We start from the raw sequence: 19,769 nt of genomic DNA on the forward strand, positions 1-19,769 counted from the left end.
TTTACAGCCTGAAACAAATTCACTCCGAGGTGGGTGACACGGCATTCCAGGTCCTCCTGACTGGAGCTGCAGCACTTCTACCTGACCCGACGGCCCCGCACAACATCCTCAAGGACCTTCTGCAGGTGGCTCCTCATTGTCACCACCTCTGTGTTCCTTCCTCACAGGCCTGAGAGGGGTGGAGCAGCCACCAGCGTGGGCACAGTCTGCACCCACTGGCCTGACCCCGCGGGCCGTGGGCCAGACAGGAAGCGGCTGTACCGGGAGCTGAGCCAGCTGACCCAAGGCGTCACCCTGTTGGGTCCCTACACTCTGGACCAGGACAGTCTCTATGTCAGTGGTGAGCAGCAGCCTCCTTTGCTCTGCTGGGTTGCTGAGCTGCTCTCGCCCCATGCGTGCCTCTCTGATTCCTTCCCTGTACTCAGCACCTTCTCTATCTCTCTGCAGGGTACACCCAGCGCACTTCAGAAACCACCCCCAGCAGTGAGTACTGAGTAGCCTTTAGAAGTCCCCTACCCCACCAGGGACAGAAGGTTCAGGCCCCTGCTCACATCTCCAGCTCTTGGGGACAGAGGGGTCACGACACAGGCTGGGGAGTCACTGCAGCACAACTCAGCTGTGAATCACCCCTATTGTCGGCTGGACACAGACACATGGTCACTCAATGTTGGTTGGGTGGATGGATGGAGGAAAATAAGTTAGCACTTGAACTGAAATAATGTTAAGTTATGAATTGTCTCCTTCATCTGCTGTACGTGATGGTCTAAACTGCACCCCAGTAATGCTGGCATTAGGCCCAGGACCACCAGCCATCACTGTGTTCTCCAGTGAAATGGCCACTGGTCTCAGGACTGTGGCCTCGGGCCCCACGCCCTCTATCCACCCCAGACCAGGCTCAGTGTGTTCCCCTTCCCCTGCTGCAGCTACGGGACTACCCTCCGTACCTTTCACCCTCAACTTGACCATCACCAACCTGCACTATGTGGAGAGCATGTGGCCTCCAGGCTCCTTACAATTCAACAGCACCGAGAAGCTCCTGCAGCGCCTGGTGAGAGCCCTGCCCTGATGCCAGCCCTGCCCACCTAGCCTCTGCCCAGCAAACTGATGCCAGCCCCACCCACTTCTCCCCGTCCTGTTCAGAGACCACCTGAGCGCCCTCCTGCGCTGTCAGTGCCAGCCCTGCCCACCTAGCCTCTGCCCAGCAAACTGACGCCAGCCCCACCCACTTCCCCCCGTCCTGTTCAGTGAGACCACCTGAGCTCCCTCCTGCGCTGTCTGTCAGTGCCAGCCCTGCCCACGTCACCCTTGTCCCTCCCAGAGATGACTGTCTTGTCCTTGCCCCTCAGCCTGTCCATTCACTTTCCTTATCTCTACCCACAGCTCAAGCCCTTGTTCAAGAACTCTAGTGTGGGCCCTCTCTACTCAGGGTGCAGACTGACCCTCCTCAGGTGAGACCTTGACCAGCGACCGGAGCAGCTCAGGTGCTTCCAGATCTCAGGAGTGTGTTCTGCTTCATTCCTGCCCTCCCTGTGTCCTTAGCAGAAGTGAATTCAGGAGGCATTTACTCCAGGGCCAGTGCCTCTCCCTCCTCCACCAACTGTCCCCACGTTCTGCAGAACCCATCAGCAGGATTGAACCCCTAACCTAATCATCCTTCTAAACTCCCTCCTCCCTCCTGACAGTGAGGGCATTTTCTTTAGGGTTTCCATTCTGTTTCCAGCATTTTTCTCAAGACAAATGTGTCCTTTCCACTTACTTCAACCCCAAATTCTGTCTCTACATGTCTCAAGTGTGAGCTTTCCTGTCCTCATCTCTTAAGGATGTAGGTTTCTGCCTTTCAACTTAATAATAATTCTCTCACCCACTGACAGTTTCTGCCTTACAACTGAATAACCTCCCCCACCCTACTGACAGTGTGAAGATGGCCAGTCAGTGAGCTCAGAGAATCTAAGTCGACTTCTCACCTCTCTACCAGCCTCCTCATTTCCTCCTTCCTGTCCTGCCCTCAGGAATGTCAGGACCCCTCTTCAGGAACTCATTTAATTTATTGTCATCCCCCTTAACCACCCTTCCCAGGCCCAAGAAGGATGGGACAGCCACTGGAGCAGACATCGTCTGCACACACCGCCCTGACCCCGCGGGCCCCGGGCTGGACAGGGAGCGGCTGTACTGGGAGCTGAGCCAGCTGACCCGTGGTGTCACCCAGCTGGGCCCCTACACCCTGGACCAGGACAGTTTCTATGTCAATGGTGAGGGGCTGCCATCATTTTTACATCTCAGTTTGTCCCACATCCTCCGTCTCCACCACCTCTTTCCCTAATCCCTCTTCTTCCTCACTGTGTTTCTCTATCTGTGCAGGTTACACCAACCAGACCCAGACCACCACCCCTAGCAGTGAGTATTCCGAGGTTCAGAAGGCTCTACAATCCTGTAAGCCCCAGCCCTTAGGGATGGAAGAGACTAGGAGTTCTCTCCTCCCACTCTCCACTGCACCTCCCCTTCAGCCTGGGGGAAACAAGGGCTGCTACCCAGAGTCAGACGTGAGCACCTGTTCCTGGCATCTCCAGAGTGATGAGGCTCCCAGCCAAGCCCTTGGGCTCTTTCTCCCAGCTTCTGTGATGCTAGTTCCTGTCTACATCAACAGTGAGGGGCTCTGTGGGCGGGGCCTGCTCCTTCCCCAGGTGGGCTCTGCTGCAGCAGACTTCTGGCCCAAGTTCAGACTCAGACTGGGGCCTCACGTTTCAGAGGTATCTGAGCAAGGCGTTTGCATCTCTGGAGCAGGGAGGGTGGATTTTGTGATTCCAAGTGAGTAATCTGTCTTCCTTTTAGTGAATCCCAACTGTGAGGGTCCGGCAGCCATCTCTCCAATGGCCACTTGGCCTTTTTCTGGAAGAGCTCACCCTCCCCTTTTCCTCACAATCTCTCCTTCTCTTTACAGGCTACACCCATTTGGCCTCAGCCTCCATCCCCAACGGTGGGTGTTTTAGACTTCTGTGTACCTATGACTACCACCTTGTCCTTAAAAATAGGAGCTGCTCAACCAGCCCATCCCTCCCTCCTGCTACCCCCCACCACCACCACCCCCATCGGGATGGGAAGGAGTCCGGAGGTCGAGGTTGTGCATAGAAATGTGGGTTAAACTGGGGGTGTAGGGAGTCATCGTCCACACAGCTGACTCCAGGGTAACTGGTGCCTAGAAAGAGGTGCACACTTTATCGTTCCTGTCCTACTAATGCCACCATTCCCTTAAGGTTACAGTACATTTCGGATTTTATTCCTGCTTTTTCTTTTCCCCTCAGTTCCAGTGACGTCCGGATACTTCACTTCCCTGGCTCCATCCACCTCCAGCAGGCCCACAGGTGGGAGACACCAAACCATCTCAATAAAACCGCATCTCTCATTGCTCACTCACCTTCCAGGGGGAACTCATTCTTTCTTTAGACTTCAGGGACTCTCAGCTACTCAAGGTCCAGCTGCTCAGAATCCAGATCCCGAGTCCAGCCCACATCACACAGCCACTCTCGACTGTGGGCCTACCCACCTCCTGGACGTCATCCCTCCCTTTGCTCTCTGACCCTAAAGTTGTCATCTTTTCCCAAACTTACCCTTTGTCCTCATCACCAAAGGCAGGGACACAGCTAAACTTGACCCTCCTTCTCGCTCACCCCCCACCTCCATCTGTCACCAGGTCATCTCCTCTCCACATGGAATAGCTCATGAGGCCTTTCTTTCTCTGCATGCATCACTCAGCCTTTATTCAGGGCACCGGCATTTTTTTCTAGGACAAGTGCAGTAGCTTCCACTCTGACCTCCACACAGCAACTACAGCGTCCCCCACACCCCAGTACACCTCTGTCTACATAATTCCTGTCTTGTTGACAATCTTTGAATGACCACCTGCTCTACAAACTATATCCGAGCCCCTGAGCTAGTCACTGCCTCCCCTTCCTGGGCTCAAAGGCCCCCTCCAGTCTCACGTCTACACTTCCCTGTGGCTGTAGGGAAAGGACTTCAAGTTCCTGCGTGCAACCTCTCCATCCTCCTGCCGGGCCTTTACCCAGGCTGCTCCTTCGGCTTGAGCTCCCTCCCCGCTTGCTCAGTCCTGTCCCCTAACTCTTATTTGTCCTTTTGGCCATACAGCATGATGCATCCTCTGGGAAGCTTTCCCGTTACTGATGGGGTGTCTGTCTTTGACTGGCACATCCCCTGGCTTCCCTGCATCATAACGGTCTGGTCCTTCTCCTGGCCACAACACTAGGAGACTAAGCCCTATTTGTCTTTGAACCACGGTGTCCAGCACAGAGCCTCTCACACAGTAGGTGCTCAATAGATGCTCACCGAATGAATGAGTCAGTGTTCCCAATGTGTTAGGAATTCCATGATGTTCTCTCTTTCAGCCCCTGCAGGCCTTGGCTTACTTAGTCCACTGTTGTGGCCCACGGTCAGAGCCCCCGGCACCCTTGGTCTTTACTGTGGTCCCAGCTGAACATACTTCTCTTCCTCCCCCATGGCAGCCACTGGCCCCACCCTGGTGTTCTTCACCCTGAACTTCACCATCACCAACATGCACTACACAGAGGACATGGGGCACCCAGCTTCCCTGAAGTACAATTCCACTGAGAGGATCCTACAGCACCAGGTAAAGGTTCTGCGACGACCAGTGTCAGCCTCACTCCAGGCCCGCCCAGTCCCCCAGCCCTCCCACTCACCACCCCTTTTCCCTTCCAGCTGCGGCTCTTGATCAGTAAAACCAGTGTCGGCCCCCTCTCCTCTGGCTGCAGACTAGCCTCACTCAGGTGAGACCCCCGCCCCGGACAGAGTGACCAGTTAGGTGGACCCTCATGCACTGGCCCACGGGGCTCAGTTCTTGGCCATGTCCCTGGCATGCCCGGCCTCCCTCCAGCACCCTGCATGAACCTTCATGCCTTCTTCATGCCCAGAGGTGCTGAGAATGCTCAAAGCTTAGAAATGAGCAGCATGTTTATAGTGTACATAATTCAGAGAACATTTTGTTTTAAATGAGGTCTCTCCTATTAGAACTACTGCATCCTGGGCCCTGGCCGGTTGGCTCAGCGGTAGAGCTTCGGCCTGGCATGCAGGGAACCCGGGTTCGATTCCCGGCCAGGGCACATAGGAGAAGTGCCCATTTGCTTCTCCACCCCCCACCCCCTCCTTCCTCTCTGTCTCTCTCTTCCCCTCCCGCAGCCAAGGCTCCATTGGAGCAAAGATGGCCCGGGCGCTGGGGATGGCTCTTTGGCCTCTGCCTCAGGCGCTAGAGTGGCTCTGGTCGCGATAGAGCGACGCCCCGGAGGGGCAGAGCATCGCCCCCTGGTGGGCAGAGCGTCGCCCCTGGTGGGCGTGCCGGGTGGATCCCGGTCGGGCGCATGCGGGAGTCTGTCTGACTGTCTCTCCCCGTTTCCGGCTTCAGAAAAAAAAAAAAAAAAAAGAATTAAAAAAAAAAAAGAACTACTGCATCCTGCCAGCAATATCTAATTTCAATGTTTCTGTTCCTCATTGTGATGAGGCTGTCTCAGATGAGGGGCATTCAGGAGAGCCTCCACAAGGCTTCAGAGCTGCCCCTTCAGCATTCTCTCAGCCGACTCCCTTCCACTCTCTTGCTTTCCACATCCAGAAGGACCCCTTTGGTATTGCACATCCCCACATCCCTCCTTCCCCAGGCTTGAGAAGCATGGAGCAGCCACGGGAGTGGACCTTGTCTGTACCTACCACTATGACCTTGCGGGCCCCGGACTGGACAGAGAGCAGCTGTACCAGGAGCTGAGCCATGAGACCCACGGAGTCACCCGGCTGGGCTCCTTCGCCCTGGACAAGGACAGCCTTCATGTCAATGGTGAGGGCCTTAGCTAAAACCATGATCTCTTCCCAGTTGAGGTTTTGTGTTGTGTCTATCCTTTCCCCCTTGTGGTCTGGGTTCCACCTTCCTTGCGATGAAGTGATCACTGGGTCCAGCCACCTTCAGTCTCGTTACCTGGTTATCTCCTCCTTGAATATTTCTCCACTGCCTCTTTATCACAGAAATCCCTTTCCCTTCATCTTTTGTGCTTACCCAACTCTCGCTTCGTTCTTCTTGCCTTCTCTCTGCAGGTTACCCCTCTGGAGCCACAGCCTTGCCTCCCACCAGTGAGTATTCCTGGGTCTCATTCCCCCTTTAGTGTTGGGAGCAGTTGTTCTCCCTTTACCTTCTGTCTTTGGTGAGGGAGACACGTAGAAGGGCCCCCAACTCATTCCTTTTCTTTTTCCCTGGCTCTGGTGGAGAGTTTCAGCCCAGGGAGAGGGGGGGGGGGGAGTCTTAGACACTGATCTGTTTTCCCATCACATTCATGTGATTTTCAATTTTCTAAAACCCTGCCCTTGGTACTCTTTTCTTATCCTTTTATTCATGTCTTTCTTTATTGCTATTAAAGTTTCTTGATATCAGTGTTACACCCTTGTTTTGCTTTGTTTGTTTGTTTGTGTTATGAGAGAGACAAAGACAGAGAGAGACAGGAAGGGAGAGAGAGCTGAGAAACATCAACTCATAGTTGCAGCACTTTAGTTGTTCATTGATTGCTTCTCATGTGTGCCTTGACTGGGATGCTCCAGCTGAATTAGTGATCCCTTGCTTTAACCAGCGACCTTGGGCTCAAGCCAGCAATCTTTGGGCTCAACCAGAGACTGTGAGGTCATGTCTATGATTCCACACTTAAGTCAATGATCTTACGCTCAAGCTGGTGAACTCGCGCTGAAGCCAGTATTGTCGGGGTTTCGAACCCCAATCCTCAGCATCCCAGGTCCACGCTCTATCCACTGTGTCATCACCTGGTCAGGCTTCCCTTTGTTTTGTTTTTGTTTTTTATTTTTCAGTGAACATTATTTTAATTCACTACTTTCCAGACACCATCTAAGTCAGGGGTCCCCAAACTACGGCCCGCGGCCGCATGCGGCCCCCTGAGGCCATTTATCCGGCCCCCACCGCACTTCCAGAAGAGGCACCTCTTTCATTGGTGGTCAGTGAGAGGAGCATAGTTCCCATTGAAATACTGGTCAGTTTGTTGATTTTAATTTACTTGTTCTTTATTTTAAATATTGTATTTGTTCCTGTTTTGTTTCTTTTACTTTAAAATAAGATATGTGCAGTGTGCATAGGGATTTGTTCATAGTTTTTTTTTATAGTCTGGCCCTCCCAACGGTCTGAGGGACAGTGAACTGGCCCCCTGTGTAAAAAGTTTGGGGACCCTGATCTAAGTTATATAATGTATTAGTCAGTTTATGCTGCTATAACAAAATGCCATAGATTAGATGCCTTAAACAGCAGAAATTACTTTCTCACAGTCCTGGAGACTAAAAGTCCAAGGCCAAATTGCAGGCAGGGTTGGTTTCCTCTAAGGCCGCTTTCCTAAGCTTCCAGATGGCTTTCTCTTGTTGCCTTTTCACACATATTCCCAGTGTCTCTGTGTCTTCTCATCTGTTTTCCTTATAAGGACATCAGTCAGATTGGATGAATCCCCCTCTAGCAATGGCCTCATTTTAATTTAATTACCTCTTTAAAGGCTCTATTTCAAATACAATCACCTATGGAAGCAATAGTTATTAGAGTTACAACATATGAATTTTGGGAGAACACCCCATTTATTCTCAAACATATACACCCTATTCTTTAATTCTCGCTGTAACCACATACCTTAGCTCCATTTTACAGATGAAAAAACAGGCAGAGAAAAGCTTCCAAACCACAGAGCAGAAAACAGCAGAACCCAGAGTTCCTATAACTCCATAGCTTATGCTCTAACTCCCCATCAGGAGATGGAGAGCAGAGAGACTATGAATAAAAACATCAGGGCCATCAGTTCCCCATCAGCGTGGCAAGCTGGAGACTCTTCTCCTGGGAAAGAGCAAAGCCGCAGTGTTTTCACAGAGTCCTCCACTCCTGCATCTAGGTAGAAATGACCCACCTCGATACCCACCCTCCAATCATTGCTCACATAAACCTGCTCTTGCTCACTGCTGGAATTGCCTCTATTAATAAGTGACCCTCAGCCTGACTGCTGGTGGTGCAGCAGATTAAACATCAGCCCATATGCTGAGAGCCCTGGTTGAAACCCCGAGGTCACCATCTAGAGTGCGGACTTGTTGGCTTGAGCGCAGGACTGCCGGCTTCAGCATGGATCTTCAACATGATCCCATTGACTTAAGCCCAAAGGTCACTGGCTTGAAGCCCAAGGTCGCTAGCTTGAACCTATGGTCACTGGTTTGAGCAAAGGGGTCTTGAGCTCATGGTCACTGGTTTGAGCAAAGCGATCACTGGCTCAACTGGAACGCCCCGCTTCCTGGTCAAGGCACGTATAAGAAAGCAATCAATAAAAAACAAAGTGAAGCAACTACAATTTGATGCTTCTTTTCTCATCTCTTTTTTCCCCTCTCTCTCTCCCTCTGGTTTCTCTCACTCTCTTTCTTTCTCTCTCTCTCTTAAAAAAAAATGACCCTTGAGCTTATGAGGAGGAGAACATGGGCCCTATGAATCCCCAATCTTAGGTATACCTTGGGCCCCCAACCTCCCTGCGAACCTTGGCTCTCTCTGCACCCACCATAGCTGCGGAGGTCAATGAGGAGCCATTCACACTGAATTTCACCATCAACAACCTGCGCTACTCAACAGACATGGGCCATCCAGGTTCCCTCAAGTTCAACATCACAGACACCCTCATGCAGCATCTGGTGAGAGGCCTGCTTACTCCTCCCACCTGCCCATGACCCCTCACAGGAACTGTGGCTGGCCACTGACCCACGTCGGCTCTCTCCTTCCTCCCCAGCTCAGCCTACTCTTCCAGCAGAGCAGCCTCGGCCCCTGGTACGCAGGTTGTAAGGTCACCTCGCTAAGGTGAGAATCCCCCACACATAACCCACTGCCAAAGGACATGGACTTCTGGCCGTGGGGGCTGCCCTGGTTGCAGCAGGCTATTCTTGGAGGGTCCTTTTCTGCATCCATTTTTAAAATATTACCTTATTAATTTTTTACATTGTGATAAAATACAGAAACAAAAATGTCCATTTAAAAACTGTGTTAAGTGTACAATTTAGTGGCATCAATTGCATGCACAGTGTTGTGCGCCCCTCATTGCTATCGAGTTCCAAAATTTTCATCACCCCAAGCAAAAACTCTGTATCCATTGAGAAATTATTCTCAGGTCTCTTGAGTCAGTTTTTGTTCTGTTGGTATTTATGAAGTACTTCTCAATTCGTATTTTCATTCAGCAGACATGATGGGACAGCACCTCTGAGGCAAGTGGTAGGGTACCACAGTGACAAGACAGTCCCTGGTTCTGCTCTTGTCTGGTAGGGAAAACAGACAGGAATCAAAGAGTACGTATTGACGTAAAGTGCTTTCAAATACAAGGTGCTGCCAAGCATAAGTAAGCAGAGTGATGGGAAAGGTGCTTCACCCAGAGGGACAGGGTAGCCTCTCTGTGGAGGTGACATCTAAGCTTTGTCCCAATTGGCAAGAAGAGTTTGGCCATGAAACTGTTCTAAGTCAGAGGAGACACCAACTACAAGGGTCCTGTGGTGGGAATGAGCTTGGCAAGTTCGGTGAACAGCATGGAGGCCGGTGTGGCTGGAGCAGAGAAAGAACAGGGGAGAGGAGGTGAGGCCTGAGATACAATCAGCATCTACATCATGTAGATTCTTGAAGGAAATTGACCTTTTTTTAATTGTAAAATACACATAATGTAAACTTACCCTCTGAACCATTTATAAGTATACGGTTTGGTAGTATTAAGTATGTATATTCACATTGCTGCAAAACCAATCTCCAGAACTTGCAAAACTTAAATGCACTAAACAACAACTTCCCATTTTTCTCTACCCCCTATCTTGATACCCACCATTCTCCAGTCTGTGTCTATGAGTCTGACTACTTTGGGTACCTCATATGAACAGAATTATACAGTATTTGTCTTTTTGTGATGCTTATTTCAGTTACCATACATCTTGGAGTTTCATCCATGTTGTAGCATGTCAGAATTTTCTTCCTTTTTAAGGCTGAATAATATGCCATTGTGCTAGATGCTGGAGGTTCACCATGACAACAATGAACTAGACTGTCCTAATCTCTTACTTCATGAAGGTCATCTTCTGGAGGGAACAGGAACAACTAATATATGATCACATATTGGGCGACCAGAGCTGTAATGGGAGGATCACAGGGCATGGTGGGAACCCAGAAGAGGTCCCTGACCCTCCTGGGAGGGTTCTTAGAGGAAGAAGAGGTGTCTAAGTTGAGAACTGAAAGATGACCAGAAAATTGCCCAGGTAAGGAGAGAAGGGGAGAGACTTCTAGACAGAAGTCACTGCAGGTGTAGAGTCCTGGGATAAGAGAGCATGGCCAGGTGGAGAAACCATGAAAGTCCCACAAGGCTGAAACACTGGATCTGAGGGGACCAGTGAGCACAGGTGGCGAGGTACCAAGGGAACTGCACCCTCCAGAGGTAACCTCTTCTCCCCCAGGTCTGTGAAGAATGGTGCCAAGACACGGGTGAACTTTCTCTGCGCCTACAGGCAGCCCCCCAGGAGCCCAGGCCTGTCTGCTAAGCAGGTGTTCCATGAGCTGAGCCGGCTGACCCACGGCATCACCTGGCTGGGCCCCTACTCTCTGGATAAGGACAGCCTCTACCTCAATGGTTAGCAGTTCTCAGCCCACTCCATGGGGGCTGGGCCCCTACTCTCTGGATAAGGACAGCCTCTACCTCAATGGTTAGCAGTTCTCAGCCCACTCCATGGGGGCTGGGCCCCTACTCTCTGGATAAGGACAGCCTCTACCTCAATGGTTAGCAGTTCTCAGCCCACTCCATGGGGGCTGGGCCCCTACTCTCTGGATAAGGACAGCCTCTACCTCAATGGTTAGCAGTTCTCAGCCCACTCCATGGGGGCTACCCCTTAACTCCGAAGGGCTCCCACTTACCAGTTCTCTCAGGGACAAGTTGAGACAACCTCAGGTGTGAATCTCTTCTCCACACTGATTCCTCTCCCTCCCCCACCAGCCACCCTGCAAGGCTGATCCTTTTCACAGATGAATAACCTGAGGCTTAGAAAGGTTAAATCATTTGCCCCAGTGGGTGTAGCTTGAGAGATGAGGAGCCAGGTCGTCAACTCCACTGGTCAGCCTCTAATGCCAGTCTTTCTAAGGATTATTAAGGAAAGAAAATCCCACATCTCTCCTCCCCTCCTTGCTTTCTTGTCACACTTGACGAAGGTTGGTCAAGGACCTTGTCCTGGGTTGGGGCCCTATCCCAAGTAAAATGGAGGCACTTTGCACATTTATGGGGTTCAAGCTTTGGACACACTGGCCATCAGCCTAGAATCCAGGAAGCAAAGAAGGAAAGATCAGGCCCTGGCCGGTTGGCTCAGTGGTAGAGCATCAGCCTGGCATGCAGGAGTCCCAGGTTCGATTCCCAGCCAGGGCACACAGAAGAGGTGCCCATCTGCTTCTTCATCCCTCCCCCTCTCCTTCCTCTCTGTCTCTCTCTTCCCCTCCCGCAGCCAAGGCTCCATTGGAGCAAGGTTGGCCCAGGCACTGAGGATGGCTCTGTGGCCTCTGCCTCAGGTGCTAGAATGGCTCTGGTTGCAACAGAGCAACACCCCAGATGGGCAGAGCATCGCCCCCTGGTGGGCATGCCAGGTGGGTCCTGGTCGGGCGCATGCGGGAGTCTGCCTGACTGCCTCCCCCTTTCCAGCTTTGGAAAAATGCAAAAAAAAAAAAAAAAAAAAAAAAGAAGGAAAGATCAGGAAAGCCTTTACCATTGGTATGACGTTTGTGTCTCGTCTTAGAAGAAACAGAGATGCACACCTGGTACACTTTGGAAAAGGAATCCAGGCAGGAGCCCCATATGGTCAAATGCATGGAATATGTGCGATTGTCCTGCCACGTCCCCTTATGTGTGACTTGTTTGTTCCAGGTTATAATGAACGTGGTCCAGATGAACCTCCTACAAGTAAGTCATTTTGCCTCCAGTGCCCACTTTAGCCTCCATGTGTCTTGAGCCAAGCTTTTCTCCTCACTGACAAAGGGAACTTACCCCAAACTCAAGCTGGTCTTTTGAGTGAGGTCAAAGTGTCAGTGGGAAAAAGAATGCCGAGTCCTTGGTCTCTTTTTGGAACTGCATCCATGTCATTGGCTTTCTAAATTCTCCACATCCATTTGGGTTGGAATAAGAAATTTGAACAAGAATTCCTCACAGGGATAGGGGTTGAGGTCAGATAGTGACTTTAAGTTCATGCTTTCCAACCACAAAATCTCTTACAGGTGCCCACATGGGGCCTCAGCGTCAAGCTGCAAATTCTAGTAACTGCTCAGGGGTTAAGCCAAATTGACCCCATGTACCCATCTGGCAGTTCTTTTATCTTTTAACCCATCTATTCTTCCACTATCCCAGTTATCCCTTCTCTCAGCTACTTTTTTTTCTCCCTCTCTCCCATACTTTCTCCCCATCCCTCCCTTCATTCTTTTCATTCATCCTTTCTCTTTATCTATCCATTCTTCCTTCCTTCCTGCTTTCCTTCCTTCCATCCATCCATCCATCCATCCATCCATCCATCATCCAGACAACCATCCTTCTGTTTATTCATCTGTCTTCTTTCTGCCCTTCTATTCATCTCACCAATTTCTTTTCCTTGTCTTTATTCTTCCTGCTTTCTTTTTGACCCTTATTTTGTTCATTCTTCCTCTGTGCATCCAGGTTTCCCATTGGTCTGTTCATTTTCTGCCCACCCACCTATCTGTCCTCTGTTTAGTTTCTATATCGCTCACCCATTCTCACTTTCTTGAATTAATTTCCTTCACAGGTTTGCTCACCCCTCTACTCACACCATCATTCCTTTCCTCACTCTTGTTTATGATGTACCTGTGAGAGGTTGTCCCTGGGCACCCCCTGCTGGAGCCCATGAAGCCTGCTAGACCTTCCCACTGCGTGGGGAGGAGGACTCTGCTCCTCCCTGATGCCTGCTGTTTTCACAGCTCCTGAGCCCACCACCACATTCCTGCCCACTCTGTCATCACCTGTGCAACCAGAAGCAACCACAGGTACTTGAGGGGCCCCTTTTGCTTCCTAAGAGAAGCTCTCCAGCCCCACAGCTTCACTAGACAATTGTCACACAGGAACTGGGAAGCTAGGGTGTGAAATGATGATTTCAGGGCAATCATCTTGATCTCAAAGATTATATCAACAACTCCTTTTAATGCCTGGCCTCCTGTGGTGTCCAGACTAGTGAGACTAACACCATGTGGGATGCTTTGGGAAGAGGCATCAAACATAATTTGAATGGGAAGAGCTTTCTGGTGAAACTTTTACCCAAATGGAAACTTTAAGAATGAGTAGGAGTGCTCCAAGCAAAGAGAGCAGGAAGAGGGGATGCCCTGGCAGAGGGAAGTCCATGAGCAAAGGGTCAGTAGGCATAAATGGAGAATTGAGAGGCATTTGGTTTGCCTGAAGTATAAAGCTTAATATGGCAGAGATGGACAAGTGAAACTGAAAGGTTGGCAAGAAAAAGAGTGGAAAGCAACTTGAGTGCCACGTCAATGAACTTGAACCCAAAGCTGAAGGCCGTAGAAAGCTGTGAATGATATAGAGCAGTGGAGACCATAGTAAGACTTTCATTTTAAAATATTTCTTCTACTATCGAGCATAGAGAACATCTTCTAGATGAGGTGCCCAGTGAGTCTGTTGGGGTTCTGGTCCAGGTGAGAGAAGATAGGAACCAGGCTAGGAGATGGATGGAAAGAGGTGATATACGTGAGGATCATTCCACATGTGGAACTGGTATCACTTGGGAGGTGAAGTGAATAGTAGCTCACATTACCGAGTGGATAGGATGGTTTTGACTTAGCCATGTTGGTGAGCAGTGGTACCACTGGAAAAGAAGACAGATGATCGTGACTGCAGGACTCTGGACTGAATGCGGGCCAGCTCTCAGTGACTGCTGTCTCTGCCCTTCTCTTCCTACAGCTCTGTTGCGCCACCTGGAGACCCTCACACTCAACTTCACCATCTCCAACCTCCAGTACTCGACAGACATGAGCAATGGCTCGGCCATGTTCAACTCCACCGAGAGGGTCCTGCAGCACCTGGTGAGACTGTGGGCCCTGCCGCTTCTGGTGGGCAGATCCCACCCAGCCCCACCTAACCGTCCTGCTCACCCTCTTCCTCCTTCGTCTCCAGCTCAGATCCCTATTCAAGAAAAGCAGTCTGGGCCCCTGCTACTCGGGTTGCAGACTGATCTCCCTCAGGTAAGGCTTTTTCTTGAGCATTTGCCAGTAATGGCTACTTTGGGTGATCACCCTTTTTCAGTCTTTCCGCTGACCTCACAGTTGCTTCCCCATCTTTCTGGCCCCACACCCAGAGCTTTCAGGATCTCTTTCTAGAATCCCCACATTCCTTTTTCCCCAGGCCTAAGAAAGAGGGGGCGGCCACCAATGTGGATGTCGTCTGCACCTACCACCCTGACCCCACGGGCCCCGGGCTAGACACAGAACGACTGTACTGGGAGCTGAGCCAACTGACCCACAGCGTCACCCAGATGGGCCCCTACATCCTGGTCACGGACAGCCTCTTCGTCAATGGTGAGTGTGTATGCTGAAATTGGATTTACAGTGATCATTATGTATCTTTGCTTTATTTCATTTTCTCTTTAAGAAATCAGTCCAAGTCTGACTGGGAGACACCCTCCCCAACCTCCATGGGGAGGGTATGTCCTGTTATTTCAGGTAAGTAACATGAAATTCTTTAACCAAATTAATGTAATGAATTTTAATTCAAAACCCAAATTACGGGCGCATGGTATCTCTTGGCTCAGGGCTTCTTCTAAGCAACGTTCCTCTATGCCAGTCATTCTCACCTGGGACAATTCTGTCCCCACCTTCTGTAGACACTGGGCACTGTCTGGAGACGTTTTTAATTGTCATACCCGGGACAATCACTTGGGAGGTGGATGGCACCTAGCGGACAGAGGCTGTGATGTTGCTAGTATCTTTCAATAAACAAGAGAGCCCTGGCCGGTTGGCTCAGCGGTAGAGCGTCGGCCTAGCGTGCGGAGGACCCGGGTTCGATTCCTGGCCAGGGCACATAGGAGAAGCGCCCATTTGCTTCTCCACCCCTCCGCCGCGCTTTCCTCTCTGTCTCTCTCTTCCCCTCCCGCAGCGAGGCTCCATTGGAGCAAAGATGGCCCGGGCGCTGGGGATGGCTCTGTGGCCTCTGCCTCAGGCGCTAGAGTGGCTCTGGTCGCAATATGGCGACACCCAGGATGGGCAGAGCATCGCCCCCTGGGGGGCAGAGCGTCGCCCCTGGTGGGCGTGCCGGGTGGATCCCGGTCGGGCGCATGCGGGAGTCTGTCTGACTGTCTCTCCCTGTTTCCAGCTTCAGAAAAATGAAAGAAAAAAAATAAATAAAATAAAATAAAAAAAAATAAACAAACAAGAGAACCCCCCCCCCCCACACACACACACACAGACACCAAAAATGACATAGCTCCAAACAACAGCAGTCTGAGCATGACAACCCTGCAGCGCATGGCCCCTGGTCCCTGCACAGGAGCCGCACCAACACTCACCACACTTGACTGCAATCACGTTTAATGACCCAACTCTACAAAGTCAGTTACCACACTTTACTGCAATCACATGTGTAATGACCCAACTCTACACAGTCAGTTCTTAGTTCTGGGCCCTCAGTTCTTACTGTGTTGGCACATGGTAGTACTCAGGGGAAGAATGGTGAGTGCACAAATGAAAGATGAGAATCTCAGCCCCTCATCTGTGGGTATCCATTGCCATCCCCATTCATTCATGTAACAAGCGCCTGTGTGACAATTCTGTCCCAAACCATGTGCTGTTGGGTATGGAGATAAAACACACAGCTTCTCTCCCTGGAAAATTCATAGTCAAGTGAACTAATGGTCACTTAGAGGCACAAAAATTTCAGCGACTCTATACAGCCAAGTTGCTATGGGATCAGAGATGGGGATGGAACAAGGTAAGGCTGGCCTTCTGAAAAATACATGTGCCCAGACATGTGTTAGGCAGTGGGGCATGACAAGAACAAGACAGATGGGTAGGTCCCTGCTCTCCTGGAGCTCCCTACCTTTGGGCTCCTGAAGTATGAATAGGAGTTTTCCAGGAAGAGAAAAGGATGGGAAAGCGTTGCACAAAGTGGTATCTGCATAAGCACAAGCGTAAAATTCAGCTCAGAAGAACCCTGTAAAATTCCCATTTCCCCCTTTGATTGACTTTGCACTTGGGAAGTCCACAGTCCTTAAGGTGTGGGACTGATTTTGGTTGATGCTATCAGCTGCCCAGGGCCCGCGCTGTGATACCATGCCTCCATGCCAAACACTGAGCATCTTCACCTGACTTTACTTCCTTTTCTTGGCCCCAGGCTACGCCCCCCAGAGTTCATCTATCCAGACTGAATACCAGCTAAATTTCCGCATCATCAACTGGAACCTCAGCAACCCAGACCCTACGTCCCCTGAGTACAGCGCCCTGCTGAGAGACATCCAGGACAAGGTGTGCCCCCTCTCGCTCACTCATCTCTCCTTACCCTGGTGCCCTTCCCATTCCTCTGTCTAACTTACATCTATTGAGTGAGTGTTTCAGCACTTCACTCTACCCAAGTTTTCTGCATTCTGCAGTTCCCAGAGGCAGAGCCATGGCTTCCTTCCCCATTTCCCAGATGGGCAAAGAGAGGCTCAGAAAGAGAAATTGGTGCCTAAGGTCACACAGTGACTTGAACACAGAGCTAGGATTTTTCAGGTCTCCCTTGCTCTTTCACTGGCTCCAGTGGGCTGACTCCAGCCCCTACAGACCTCCATCTCACCCACTGTCCTTCCCCCTTATTCTAGGTTGCCAAACTCTACAGAGACAGCCAACTACAAGACGTGTTCCACTCCTGCCTGGTTACTCACCTGAAGTAGGTTGAGGAGATTAGAAGCATTGGCTGAGCTGGTGGCTTATGGCTCTGGGTTCCTGTGACACATCTTTGAGCCGGAAGTCACTGACGTGGTACCCATTCTCCCCACATCCCTGTCTGCTAATCCTATCATCTCCTTCCCTATGTTTTTCGGGGTGAGAAAGGGTTAATCTCATGGAGCCATCCACCTTCTTCTCTTCTGGACACTTTCAGCCAATATCAGCTCAATAATAAGATTTACCGTGGCCAGACCCCCTGCTGAGCACTCTCATGTGTGATCATCATGTTTAATTCTCATCACAGTCCTGTGAGAGCGATACAGTCATTGATCCCACTGTTCAGATGGGAAAACTGAGGCTCAGCAAAGTGAACAGCCTAGGAACTGTACAAGTTGAGTTTGAACTCAGGTCTCTGAGGGATGGGTGGAGGAACTAGAACATCTACACCAGAGAGGAGGATCATGAGGCACAGTGCTTTGAATATTGAAGTTGAATATTGAACTCTGAATACTTCTAAACTTCAGTTTCATTGTGTTTAACATGGGGATAGTTGTAATAATACCTTCCAACACAGTGATGGTGAGTGAATGTGTAAGTCGCTTCTTAGGGGTCCCCGTAGATGTTCATAATTGTTCCTGCTATTGCTTCTATTCCCAACTCCTAAAAACCCTCCCTTCTTGGTCAAGGTCTCTTCTCTATCCTGAAGGAAGAGGCAGCCAGCTGCTCTCCTCTGCTTTCCCTTAGGTCTTTGAATCCATAAAGCAGGAACTCAGGGGACCCTGCTGGGGTTGGGTGCTGGCTGAGTCCCCGTGGTCTCTGACTCTAGGTTGGGCTCCATGTCAGTCACCATCCGAGAGCTGTTCTCCTCCAGGACAGAGGCCAGCATGGTGAAGCAAGTCTTTCTAGACAAGACCCTCAACGCTTCGTCCCACTGGCTGGGTGCCACCTACCATCTGGCAGATATTAAAGTGACAGGTACAAGAGGGGGGACTGGTTTCATGGCTTATGGAGATGGGGCTTTGGGAAGGAGACATCTCCTTGGTAACAATGGAATGAATGTAGGATCTGGAGCCAAAAGTGGTACTTTTTAGAGGCTCATGTTGATGACCCGTGTTCATGGCAGTGGGTCACCCATCAGGAGTCAGGAAGAGAACATGCAGCAGTCCCTCTCCAAGGACTGCTTGCTTTTACCTGTAAATATTTCCAGCCCCAAATATGGAGCATCCTGAGTTGCTTTCTCAGACCCTCTATTAGTGAGTCATTTGTTCATTCATCCATTCAACTAATGTTTAATGCAAGTAAATAGGTATTGATGACACACTGTGAAAATTTCTCTAACGCCATTTCAAGAGGCTGTGGGAACCTCAAGGAGGGACACACATCCCTGTCTTAGAATGTTTTCATCAGGAAGTGATAAATAAACCAAGATGTGATGGAGAACATGACCTAGCTGGTGGGAGAGATAGGCCACTGTCCTAGTGTATCTCTAACCTAGAAGATAGAGCATGGCATGTCTGGGGAGCTATAAGAAGTATGTGAGATGACCTTGGCCAGTTGGCTCAGTGGTAGAGTGTTGGCCTGGCGTGTGGCTATCTCAGGTTCGATTCCAGGTCAGGGCACACAAGAGAAGTGACCATCTGCTTCTCCACCCCCTCACCATTCTCTCTCTTTCTCTCTCTCTCTTCCCCTCCCTCAGCCATAGCTCAATTCGTTTGAGCAAGTTGACCTCGGGCACTGAGGATGGCTCTGTGGGCTCTGCCTCAGGTGCTAAAAAATGTCTCAATTACTGAGCAACAGAGCAATGGGCCCAGAAGGGCAAAGCATCACCCCCAACTGGGCTTGCTGGGTGGATCCACATCAGGGCACATGTGGGAGTCTGTCTCCCTGCCTCCACTCCTCGCACTAAAAAATTAAAAAGAATTAAAGAATTAAAAAATAAAAAAGTTTTTTTAAATTAAAAATAAGTGTGTGAGGCTGGCACATGCACTTTGACATGGAAGAGGTGACAGGTGAGGATAAAGAGGTGGTCAGGGAATTTCTGGAAACTGGAATGGTTTGTGGAGAAACACCACACACTCTGAGCTCTGTTTTCCAAAGCTCATCCTCTGGGTGCTGTGTGGAGGGGAGGGTAAAGAAGACCAGAGTCAGCAAGACACATTAAGAATTTAGGCCAGCAAAGGTGTGTGACAGATGCCTACTGGGCTGGTCAGTACCTGCACTAGCCAGCTACGCCTCAGAGAGACCTGGTCTCCTCTCCCAGACATCCTAGTGAGCTCTCACAATCCTTTATGAAACGAGGTTTAGACAGGTAGACAGGTGAATAGATTCAAGGTAGACAGTTAGATAGAAGGTCTTCTATAGCCCACCTTAAACACCCAGTTCAGGTCACACTACCAGAAATAAGTATACTGGCTTAAATAACCTCTTGTTAAAACCTTCCCTAGATAGAGAAATTTCATACTTTCTTTTTATTCTAGAAGTGGAAACATCAATTCATCAGCTGACAGACAAACCAACAAGCGGTCCCAGCCCTCAGCACTTTCAGCTGAATTTTACTGTCACCAACCTACCCTATGTCCAGGACATAGCCCAGCCAGGCACCACCGAACACCAGCAGAACAAGAGAAGTGTGGAGAATGTGGTGAGCATGGCGTCAGATGATGACTTTCAGAATAGTTCATAAATACAGGTTCTTATTCTCGTTTTTCTAAGAAAGAAAGAGGCACAGAGAGGTTCACTAGCTGTCCCAGGGTCATGTAGCTAAGTCATACTCTGAAACAAGTCTTTTTTGGGTACACATTCGTGTGCTAGTCTT

General features: G+C 50.2%; 1 protein-coding gene across 1 annotated transcript in view; it reads left to right on the plus strand.

Moving 5' to 3' along the window:
* MUC16 (mucin 16, cell surface associated) overlaps positions 1-19,769 on the plus strand; it is a 142,097-nt gene that overhangs the window by 111,883 nt on the left and 10,445 nt on the right. The window contains exons 43-66 of the mRNA XM_066358084.1: positions 168-340; positions 448-483; positions 924-1,048; positions 1,381-1,448; positions 2,077-2,249; positions 2,359-2,394; positions 2,939-2,974; positions 3,300-3,359; positions 4,515-4,639; positions 4,729-4,796; positions 5,679-5,851; positions 6,106-6,141; positions 8,591-8,715; positions 8,811-8,878; positions 10,504-10,676; positions 11,952-11,987; positions 13,010-13,075; positions 13,998-14,119; positions 14,211-14,278; positions 14,439-14,611; positions 16,422-16,552; positions 16,888-16,955; positions 17,781-17,929; positions 19,432-19,595. Of these exons, the coding sequence (XP_066214181.1) occupies positions 168-340; positions 448-483; positions 924-1,048; positions 1,381-1,448; positions 2,077-2,249; positions 2,359-2,394; positions 2,939-2,974; positions 3,300-3,359; positions 4,515-4,639; positions 4,729-4,796; positions 5,679-5,851; positions 6,106-6,141; positions 8,591-8,715; positions 8,811-8,878; positions 10,504-10,676; positions 11,952-11,987; positions 13,010-13,075; positions 13,998-14,119; positions 14,211-14,278; positions 14,439-14,611; positions 16,422-16,552; positions 16,888-16,955; positions 17,781-17,929; positions 19,432-19,595 (2,452 nt within the window). The remainder of the gene's footprint in view (positions 1-167; positions 341-447; positions 484-923; positions 1,049-1,380; positions 1,449-2,076; positions 2,250-2,358; positions 2,395-2,938; positions 2,975-3,299; positions 3,360-4,514; positions 4,640-4,728; positions 4,797-5,678; positions 5,852-6,105; positions 6,142-8,590; positions 8,716-8,810; positions 8,879-10,503; positions 10,677-11,951; positions 11,988-13,009; positions 13,076-13,997; positions 14,120-14,210; positions 14,279-14,438; positions 14,612-16,421; positions 16,553-16,887; positions 16,956-17,780; positions 17,930-19,431; positions 19,596-19,769) is intronic.

This window comes from Saccopteryx leptura, unplaced genomic scaffold (assembly GCF_036850995.1).
Source record: "Saccopteryx leptura isolate mSacLep1 unplaced genomic scaffold, mSacLep1_pri_phased_curated manual_scaffold_41, whole genome shotgun sequence".
In the NCBI taxonomy this organism is placed as follows: domain Eukaryota; kingdom Metazoa; phylum Chordata; class Mammalia; order Chiroptera; family Emballonuridae; genus Saccopteryx; species Saccopteryx leptura.